This window comes from Gracilinanus agilis, chromosome 2 (genome assembly GCF_016433145.1).
Source record: "Gracilinanus agilis isolate LMUSP501 chromosome 2, AgileGrace, whole genome shotgun sequence".
Classification (NCBI taxonomy): Eukaryota; Metazoa; Chordata; class Mammalia; order Didelphimorphia; family Didelphidae; genus Gracilinanus; species Gracilinanus agilis.
The window spans coordinates 472091476-472101969 of record NC_058131.1 but is presented as its reverse complement, the minus strand read 5'-3'; the positions used below and the strand labels follow the sequence as shown (position 1 = coordinate 472101969).

General features: G+C 43.9%; 1 protein-coding gene across 2 annotated transcripts; it reads right to left on the bottom strand.

Moving 5' to 3' along the window:
* Positions 1-5691: 5691 nt before the first annotated feature.
* Positions 5692-10208, bottom strand: OTX2 (orthodenticle homeobox 2). Of its 2 annotated transcripts, none has more exons than XM_044662046.1 (3): positions 10103-10208; positions 8732-8898; positions 5692-6312 (listed from the first exon to the last, which is right to left on the bottom strand). In XM_044662046.1, exons 1-3 carry the CDS (start codon positions 10206-10208, stop codon positions 5692-5694), a joined length of 894 nt encoding a protein of 297 aa, XP_044517981.1. The 2 variants fall into 2 exon arrangements, with proteins under 2 accessions (XP_044517981.1, XP_044517982.1); XM_044662047.1 differs by having other exon boundaries at positions 8732-8883; positions 10112-10208.
* Positions 10209-10494: the final 286 nt, after the last annotated feature.

Below are 10494 nucleotides of genomic sequence, written 5' to 3'. Positions count from 1 at the left end.
CTGTTTTTGAACAACATCAGGTGACTACCAGTTGGGTGGGATGATTTCTGTTGCCTCCTTGATTTTTCTGTTTGATTATTACACATCTCTGTTGGAATGACCTCCCACTTATCATGAATGGCTTTTCTTTACATCTTCTTACACGTCTAACAAGAGGACTTAGGCTCTAGAGAATTTTTGCCCAGTGTAGAATGCGGGTTCAAGACACAAATTTGCTCGTGCTTTGGATACGCGTGCCTACCAGTACTTTTCTGGGGGACTTGAAGGAAGGCACGTGACATCCTCTCCCCTCCTCCCTACCCTTGCCGGCTTCCTCTCATCCTCTAACCTCAACTCCATCTCTCACCTACAGGCTTGTCATTCGAGAGCCCCAGGGCTGAAAGCAGCCGGAGCGGAACTGCAGCGTTCCGAGTCTGCGTAAATAAATCGTTTTAGGTCCGCCGCCCACTGTGACAACCGAGGCACCACTCCCTACAGTAGAATAGGACTGCGGCAGGCACTGGGGAGCTAGGCTGCTAGTGGCCGCCCACCTGGGAGGACTGGAGCGGAGGCGGGCCCCCAAGAAGGTGCAAATGACTAAACACATTCTTGGGGCAGAGGAGGCAGAAAGAATATCACATTTTAAAAACAACACATTAAAGACATCCATAAAGAGGGAAGGGGTGGGGGCTAGAAGAGAGGAATGTATCTGGGGGAGGAGGGAGGCTACACTTTGAGAGTCTGTTGAAGTCCCCAACAGCGAGCCCAGTCCAGTAAACAAAATATTCCCCAACTCAGAAGCTTAAGTCCCCTCAGTTTCCCTGCGAGGTTCTCCCTGGGGGAGGGGAAGAGGCTAAGAATAGAGGTAGGGAAGAGCCCAGCTCAGCTGGGGGCAGCGTCTCTGTGCCACATCTGGCGGATGAGCCCGGGAGGTTGCAAACTTTGAATGGAGTGAAGTTCTCCTCCTGTGGAGATGGAAGCCTGGTTCTCTTTGCTGCCGGGGTGGCTGCCACACCCCGCCGTCTGGCGTCTTCCCAGAAAGACCTGAAACACTAAAGCCAACACAGCCCCTCCTCATCCCGCCAGACACTCTCTTGATGTCCGAAAACCCCTTTAGTCACCAGACTCCTCCTCCCCCTTTCCCTAACCCGCTAGGGCCTTTCTAACTGGTGCATTTAACCATCCGGATCAACGCCGATCGTTATTATTTCCTCGGCGTTACTAATGAGTGGGTGTCAAGAGCCAAAGATGGCGTAAGCACACTGTCCCCTTGCTGCCCAGCGCAAAATTCTGGTCAGTGCCCGCGTCATGCTCAAAAGGGTTACTGACTCTGTGCTTCTCTCCAGGTGCAGAATCAATGGCATGGGCCCCACCTTATGGGCTAGGTTTGGCCTGGCTCATCAAAAGCTGGCCTGATGGGCCGTATGACCTTACTCAAATAGTCTGTGTGCGTGTGCGCTTGTTAGGGGAGCTGGAACTGAGCTTTGAGTTTCCAGAGGACTGGCGAATTTTGAGCTGAGGGGAAGGGGGGTAGGAAAGTTTTTAAATGGCATTTTCATTCTAAGAAGAAAAAAAAAGAAAGAAAAACCTATCTTGGATAAGGTAAAGGCTAGGTAAGTCAGGACAGAAAAGGCTCAGGTTTCATCTCCTTAGGGGATAGGGATTCCTGCAAGGATTCTGTGGTCATAAGAAGAATGAGGAGGTTGAGGAACCAAATCCCATCTTTGAAGTCACACATAAAGTTTTGTGTGTGTAGTTTTTTCCCCTCCTTCTGGCTTTTCTTCCTAGCATCCCCTCCCCGGGCTGGATCTTCTCTTATCTTAGGCTCGGGACGGGGGAAAGGAGTCAAGTCTCTTAAATATCTAGGTTCCGGCTTCTAGGCCAGCTCAGCCCGATTTCTAGCGGGAGGAGGGGCAAAGAAGTACTGGATTGAGAGGGAATTTTTCTAGAACCGGATCCCGCCCCTTCCCCAACCCCCGTAGAGCTGTGTCCGGGGCGGAGGAAAGGAGGTGGACCCAGTCTAGACTAACTTCGATTTTTGCCCTGAGGCGCTCCTGCGTTGTCGTTTGATTGCATTTCCCAGGTAACACTAAGTCTCCGGGGGAATCCAAGGTGGAGGAAACATGACCTATAAGAAAAATCGCTCTCTAAGATTGGGAAGGAGGGGGGACAGGAGGCGTTTGAAATAACTAATTTAGTATCTTTCTTGTTCTCCTTACGCCTCCCCACCTTCCCTCAGCAGTTCCCCGCTGAGTCAAGGCCTAGAAGAGTTGAGGTTTGCCTATCAATAAGTCCCGGAGTCCTCAATTTGCAGAACAACATAGTTTCAGGTACCAGAAGAGATTGGAGAAACGCTCTGGAAGGAAAATCGGGATATTTGGAAAACGAAGATTGAGAGGAACTAAGGAAGTGTTCATATCAGAACCTCTAATCTGAAGGTTTCAAAAGCAGGAACTTAATTGACTTGATTGAATTTCTTCCCTTATCTCTTAGGCGAAGTAGCCCTCCCAAAGTGAAATACAAAGGACCAAGAATCATTAGCAGAGAAGATAATGGTTTGGGAAAACAAATCTTTGAAAACCAAACTACCTCCATCCCGCCCCCTCCAGGACCGCAGTTCTAAGGCTTGGTCCTTTCAGTCAGTGAAGTGAAGGGGGGTTTAGTTTCTCCAGCGTTCTGATGCCGCTGAAGTAGCTCTCTGAAGCCTTTAGACGGAGGACGCTATGTGCGCACAAGCATCTTCTTTATTACTGGTATTCCTGTCATAAAAATCAGAGTTGACTACAAGCCCTCTGCGTGTCTTTAAACCAAACCTCTTTCCTTCCCAACTTCATCCTTTCTCCACTGCAATGGGATTTCCCTCGACATTCTCATATTTAATTGCGCAGATGATGGGAAAATTGTCTTCTGAGGGTGTTAGGCACCTTTCATTTTTACCCCTCCGCTTAAGTTTATATCAAGTACCATCAAGTACTATACTGCAGCGTTTCTTAGCTGTATTTTCCCTTCCCCATTTTCCATTTTTCTGTCTCCTTCAATTTCCCTGTCTTTGTTTCTTCCGGTCTCTTCTGTTTCTGTATCCAGACTGACTCTGGATTTGTCAGTTGTCTGTTTCTGAGTCAGTTTCTGGCTTTCTGTTTTTGTCTCTGTCTGTCTGTAGGTCTTCCCCCTACGCCTCCCAGGCCTTTTTTAGAGAAAGGTTACTTAGTAGCCTGCCCTTTGCTGAGCATTCTAAAACTGAAAGCAAATGTGAGAACCTATATTCTCTTTCACGAATGCGAATTATTTCTACTTTACTGGTAGATTAAGAATCTGAACCTGGACAACCATTAAAAAAAAAAAAAAAAGAAAGAAAGACCACTGAAAGATCACCAGTTTCACTTCAGCATAAATGTACAACGGAGTGACAATAATCAGTAGGTCCTGGAAAATTTCTCCATCAAGTTTCTGATTCAAAGTTGGAAGCAAACTAATGCATTTCCTTTAGCAGACAAAAAAAAAAAAAGGCAAACGATTTATTAGGAAAGATCACACAGTGCTCAAAACAATTTGCATAACCAGAAAGAGAAAACTGGGTACAACCAAGTCAATTTTAAGTGATATTATATGGAGGGGGAAATGGTTGAAACTGGCAGTTTAATCCTTTTCCTATAAAAGTACAATTCTGGTTCATTTAAATGTGGCTAATTTCAAGACAGAATACAAAGCTAAAATTAAAAAAAAAAGTTGATTATGCCTAGGGAATTGCTACCATCACTGCTGCATTTCTGTCTTTTCTGGTGTTTTTACAAAATGCAGGAAGACATGAAAAAGGACCCATTTTTCTCAGCACTTTTTTAAAAGAAGAAAACCTGACCAGGGCACTTTATGTTCAACTGCTGAAATGATAGGTTTCAAAACTTTTCCAAAACTCTTTTGTTCAGACATCACTTCTGCCTGAATTGCTTTCAGATTCTGATTACACTCCCTGTTTACCGCAGAATATTATTTAGTAGCTTCAAGAAATGGCCCCTTAACCAAACAGCAAGCAGGAACAAGGAATTCTTGTCATTCTCCTCTCTACAAATCCCTCCTCCACCTTAAAACCCCACCAAAAAAAAAATAATAAATAGGGAATGACAACAAAAGACTTTCTTGCACCCTGGGGGTGAGGGGGTTTGGTTCCTCCTCTCTCACATTCTCAGGTCCCTATTTCACATCACCTGTTATAATCATAGTTTTCTGGCTTCAACCATCTTTTCATCATCAGATATTTAGCTCTTAAATACAAAGCAGAAACAACACTAGCCTGTTAAATGTTCTGATGCTGGAGTGTTGGGGGCCAGGAGAGGAAGAAGAGAATAGTGCTTGATGGGAAAGCTAACTTCATTTCCCTGGGCAATCCTCATGAAAGTCAGTCAGTCAGGAACCTTTATTGGAGGCCAGCTCTGTGCAGAGCACTGTTTTAGGCACTGAAATATAGCTAGTGATTTCAAATTAAAAACAGCAACTATTTTTGCTGTTTCATTTCTGCCTCAAGACATTTACTTTGGGAAATAGAGGTTCTATGTCAAGGTGTGGTTTCCCTTCCATAAGTCATCGTGTAAAATTAAAGGGAAGAAGACCCCAAATTGTGCTAGAACCATTTTAATGTAATTATACATATCTGCCAAATCCAAGAAAAAAGGTTTATGCATATATATATATATAATATATATCTTTTCCAGTTAACATCTGCAAGCATAAACAACAATGATCTCAGTTTAAATTCATCAGGGTCAGAGCAATTGACCAATGTCTTTGTGGGTTTGTTTACTGATAGCTTTGCCATCAGTAAGTTATTAACAGATGAGCTAGCATCCTCTTGTTTCTCTCCTCTCTGGCTCTCTCTCATTTTTATTTTTCCATTCAGTGAAAGTTTGCTGTAAAAAGTTTCAGTGCAGTTCACCTCTGGCCAAAGGCATCTTTTTAGATTCAGTTGCTCTGAATTTTTCTTATAATTATAATCTATTTAATCACAGAAGAACCCCTGCAGAGGCGGAGTTCAAGGTTGCATACAATACAGGAGATCACAGTTTTGAAGTCTAGCACAGATTAAAAACAACAGATGTACCATTTATATAAGACACACACTGATTGTCTCTTAAAAACTACATATTGACTCCTTATGAACATTATTTTTTTTTTTAAATAAAGTAGTGCATCTAGGACAATCAGTCGCACAATTCACACAGCCCTGAAAAGTTTTTTCAGTGCCAACTAGCAGTTGGTCATGAAACGTGAATGAGCTTGAGAGAGACACTGTCCATTCCTAAGATTTAACCAAGATTGGCTAACATACTAGGAACCTCTGGTGAAGAAAGACACTACCCCCTCCTTTCCTTCAAGAACTTGGGTTGCTTTTGTTTGTATTTGGTTGACCATGGCTGGAATTTTTTTCCCATACTTTTACAAACCAAGAAAACCAGTAAAGAGCTAAAACTATTACATGGGTCATATGTAAATGAGGCCTTGTCCACTTCTCATTGCTATTTGATTTTGCCCCTTTAAGGCCCTTCCTTCATTTTTCCTCCTATTTCTTCCCAGAGCTTCGATCACAAGATGAATCTGAACATGCTCTTGCCTAACTGTCTTTGTTCGACCAAGACCTGGCTAAAACTGGAATGTTCAGCCCATTATGTTAAAAAAAAAAATCACCAGAAACGAAAGGGGAAGGGTGAATTCTACAGGTCTTCACAAAACCTGGAATTTCCACGAGGATGTCTGATCTTTATAATCCAAGCAGTCAGCATTGAAGTTTAGCTTCCAGGAGGCTGTTTGGTCCTTATAATCCAAGCAATCAGTAGTTGAGTTAAAACCCAGGCTCGAAGCTCCATAGCCCTGGGTGGTGAGAGAAGCTGTGGACTGATTGAGATGGCTGGTGACTGCATTGGTGCCCATGGGACTGAGGGTGGCCCCTGGTCCAGGAAGCTGGTGATGCATAGGGGTCAAATAAGATCCACAGTCCATGCCCCCAAAATAGGAGGTTGAACCAGCATATCCTTGACTATAACCTGAGGCCTGGGTGTAGGTCATGGGATAGGATCTCTGCATGCAGGAAGAGGAGGTGGACAGGGGATCTGAGAGTGGGGAGATGGAAGCTGGACTCCAGATGGACACAGGGGCACTGCTGCTGGAAATGGCTGGGACTGAGGTACTAGAGGGGGGAGTGAACTGGCCACTGGTTCCACTCTCTGAGCTCACTTCTCTGACTGGAGAGCTCTTCTTTTTGGCAGGTCGAACTTTGTTTTGACCTCCATTCTGCTGTTGCTGTTGCTGTTGGCGGCACTTGGCTCTTCGATTTTTAAACCATACCTTGAGAAGGAGGGAAAAAAGACAAAGATAGGGGAAAGAACCCTTTCAGAACTTTTCCATGATAACCTCTGCCAAAAGGATGCGGTCTCCCAGGCCAAAAGCTACCCTTATAAATAAAAAAGGTCAGAAAACAAGCCCTCTTTGCTAGCTTCTGGCTGCCAAGATTGGAGAATGAGTGGGATTTGAATACTACTCCAGTTATCCACACAAGAAAAGTCATGGGTTTGTAGATCAGTCTGTCCTAAAGAGGTGTCTTTTGTCCCTAAGTACTAGAAGTCATCTCTACTTCCAGAATGAGGCACTTGGGAACAGCTGAGACTTTTAAGAGAGCTACAAAAATCATATGGTTGACGAGTGTCCTTAATTTCTAATACATAGTCCATATTATGTTTCGGAATATATGTGAACAAATGCCAAATGGCAACACCTTCACAATTCATTCAAGTATTTATTTAATATCTCTACATCTACAATGCAAACACAATGCTAAATCCTGAAAGACATAAAGATCGATACCTGTCCTCAAGGGGTTTGCCATCTAAATATTTAGAGTCATAGAATTTATACAGTTGGAAGCAATCTTGTAGATCATTAGTGTCAGGTATAGGCCTGTCACTTTACTCTTTTGCTAATGCCTCCATAGGTAAGGACTCAGAGAAATTACCTGCTGAATGTTCTCCTGCCTCTCCTTTCGGAGAAGTGGGTAAAGTACTGGCCCAAGGTGACCAGGACTCCCCTGTGAAGTGAGGGAAAAGTGGGAACTTGAATGGGCTGAGTCAGCAGAACTTTCAATAGGGCCAAGTCAATATTTCAGCACACTGAAACCTGGGCAGCTTTTACTGCTTGGCAAAAATACAGGCATTTCCGAGGTTGCACTTGCACTGTCATTGGTGAGTTGTCTTTAAGTAAGGGTGCTAAGACATTGCCAAATGTGTCAGGTTTTCAAATGACACACATTCTAATTAGTTTTGTCCTTTGTGAGCTGTTGAATTGAACATTCCTAAAATCTCACAGAAAGAAAAAATCCTTAAGGGTGGCACAAGACTATTTTAACTTGAACAGTGCCCTAAAGGTCATTTCTAAAGCCAGTAGGTAAAAAACAAAACAACAAAAAAAACCTTTCTCTACATTCATTTTCCTTGATAGGATTTTCAGAAGGGTCCAAGTCTTACCCAACCTCCTCCATAAGTAAATTTTAAAAGGAGACTGCATTTTCTCTTCTTTCTTTCCTTGACTTGGAACCTCACTCCCAGGTTTAATCCTTCAGCAAAACTTGCCCTCCCTGCATGAAGGGGAATTCCAGGTTTGTGGGTATTCTTTCTAGATACTAAGCCTCCTCTGAGAAAGAAGAATATTTGGAGTTTGATTCTTGCCTAAATGGACTAGTATTAGGTGACATGCAGTAATCTAGAAACCTCTTATATCATGAAACATAGCTTTGGGAAAAAGGGGGTTAGTTTTTAAGGTGGTTTCTGTAGTCACCCTGAGCCACTTCAAAGTGCACATTCTATAGTTCAGGGAGCCCTAGACCAAGTCTGTGTAAATCACAGGGAAGTGAAAACAAGCCCTCAGTCAGCTCACTCAATTGGGTTGATTTCTTATTTTCTGAGTACATGAGAATAGGAAGAAAGGGCAGAAGTTGCGCAATTAGATAAGGAATGGGGATTGGGGCAGGAAATAAACCAATAAACCTAGGATTACCTAGATAGAGAACTCCTTAGGTGAGGAAACTTCTACTAATTAGTGCAGATAGCCACCATCTCTAACTTATAGCCTTGGAAAATTACCCAGTACCCACAGAGGTTAAGGGACTTGTAGGGGCCACACAGTCTGTATGTGGAAGGGGCAGGACTTACACTTATCTTTCCTCTTTGAGTCAATCTACCACACAACACTGCTTATTAAACTCAATTAGATTGGTTCAACAACAATAACTCATATTTATATAGCTCTTCAAATAAATAAGAGTGTTGGTGAATATATATGCAAGCATTGCCAGCCACGTGGTCTCTGAGTTCTTTGCCCCACAGAAACATTAAATCCTCTGGGTCTGCTCTCATTCTCTCTGATGGTGAGAGAGCTCCTTCACCCACACTTCTTGCTTCACTCATTTTACTCAAGGGGTTTGGGAAAGGTGAACTTATGGGAGCCAGGAAGAGGACCAAAGGAAACTAAAGGTGGGAGAAAAGGAGATTGGAGCTGTATTCAGTGTAGGAGAATGGCCACAGAAGCCTATCTCTCCCCTCTTTGGTTATGAGGAGGGTCACTGAACAAAAGTATTGAGATTATTCTGGGTCCCCAAGGGATGCCAGAACAAAACTTTAAGGAAGATTAGATGAAGGTTAACAAAATGGGACAGTGTCCCCAGGTAGCATGCAGTAAAACCTAAGAAAGCAGATGGTACCAGCACTTTTCCTACCTGCACTCTAGACTCAGGAAGGTTGATCTTCAGGGCTACTTCCTCTCGCATGAAAATGTCTGGATAGCGGGTCTTGGCAAACAGTGCCTCCAGCACATCCAGTTGAGCACGAGTGAAGGTGGTCCTCTCCCGCCTCTGTTTTCTGGGGGTTGCTAAAGGACAAGAAGGTGATGACAGCTTTTAGAGTAGCAGAGCAGCCTCCTAAATGCAGTGGGGGGACGTACCCCCAATCACCCTTTCAACCAAACACCCCTTTTTTAGCTAATATACTGCTGATACCAGCAGCCCCATTCCTTTCCTCCCCATTGGCAGCAACCTCATTAGAGAGACTCCTGGTGCCATTGCCACTCCTCAGAGCCTGCCAGTCCCCATTGTTCTGGCTCCCTCCCTTTCTCCCCCAGTTACAGATCCCATTAACCAGCAGCATACATGCCGAGCTTTTGCCTTATAAGAAGAAGCTGCCTATGCCCTGCAGATTTACTCTCAGATAACCCAAACCCAGTCAAATCAGAATGGCCTCTTGCCTGTACTTTACTTCTCAGAGAGAGAGAAAAAAAAGGGTCCCATGAAATTCCCAAATACCAATTCAGGAGGACATGAGTCTCTCAAGATGCGCAGCCCCGGGCCCCAAGTCAAGAGCCACTGGACTTCAGAAAATCTGGCTTCCAGTTCCTGCCTGTCACAGAATCACTTTTCTGAAGCTTCAGAGGGCCTCCCAGTCCCAAATGTGTATTAATGATATAGGCTCCAAAAGACTAAGAGAGATTTATTTGTATTTTAAATTCAACTATGAATAAAAAAAATGAAAAAAATCAATACAACTTTTTACAGCCCTGAGAAAACCGCCTGCTTCTAGCTAGGAATTGGTGCAATTGTGTTACTATTATGCTGGGGGGATGTGAGAGGACAGAGGGATGAAATCTGTAAAACAGAGAAGCCACAGAAAGAAAAACCAAGGAAGGAGAGCAAAAAAATAAAAAAGCTATTATTACTGGGCTTCAGAAGTCAGTAGACTTGGGGGGAGTGTGGCACAGAGCCAGGCATCCCCAACTCAAACTTTCAGAACTGGCTTTAATTGTTCAGGCAATGCAGTCCAGCAAAGTGAAACAGATGTCTTTCAATTACTGCAAGATCAACCTCCTCCCTCCTTTCTGTCTCCTCATCTTTCCTTCTCTCTACTTCCAGGTAGTCCCTCCATCTGAAGAAGAGAGGGTAGAGAGGGAACGGAGGGACTGAAAAAATTTTTCGTTCAGTGGAAAGTTCAGAGGTTGTTTTGCCTCTCTCAGGAAGAGAAGCAAACCCAAAGTGTAGGGATATTTTGATTAGATCCCTTGTGGGTTTTCTACTGGGGTGGAAGAGGAGTGGCGCAGCCATTCTTACCGGGATAGCCTACGGAGGGGTGAAGCAAGTCCATTCCAGAGGTGGTAAGACTCAGCCCATTTACTGCATAAGGTGGTTGCTTAAGATAAGACATCATGCTAAAGTTTGGAGGAGAAAAGTTGGCCAAAATGGAGACCCGGCAGTAAGGTCTCGCGTCCTCAGGAGCTGTTGGATTCAGGGTCCCTGCTGGCTAGGCTTAAACCTAGTGCTTCTAAAGATGAAAACAAACAGATAAATAATAATAATTTTTAAAGTCCTGGTTAACTGAGATGTCTAGTGCAGATCTTTTATCTCCGATGACAAGCTGGAGAAAGGTTCAGAGGTTAAAGGATCCTTTGGCTCTTAAAGGACTCCCAAGCCCCCAGCAGCCTTTGGGACCAGAG

Coding starts and splice junctions, on each gene's coding strand:
- OTX2 (XM_044662046.1), bottom strand. CDS start 10,208: ATGATGTCTTATCTTAAGCAACCACCTTATGCAGTAAATGGGCTGAGT. Junction 8,899..10,102: donor AGGCTATCCCGGTAAGAATG/GCTGCGCCACTC, acceptor AGCTGTCATCAC/CTTCTTGTCCTTTAGCAACC. Junction 6,313..8,731: donor TTCCTGAGTCTAGAGTGCAG/GTAGGAAAAGTG, acceptor CTCCTTCTCAAG/GTATGGTTTAAAAATCGAAG.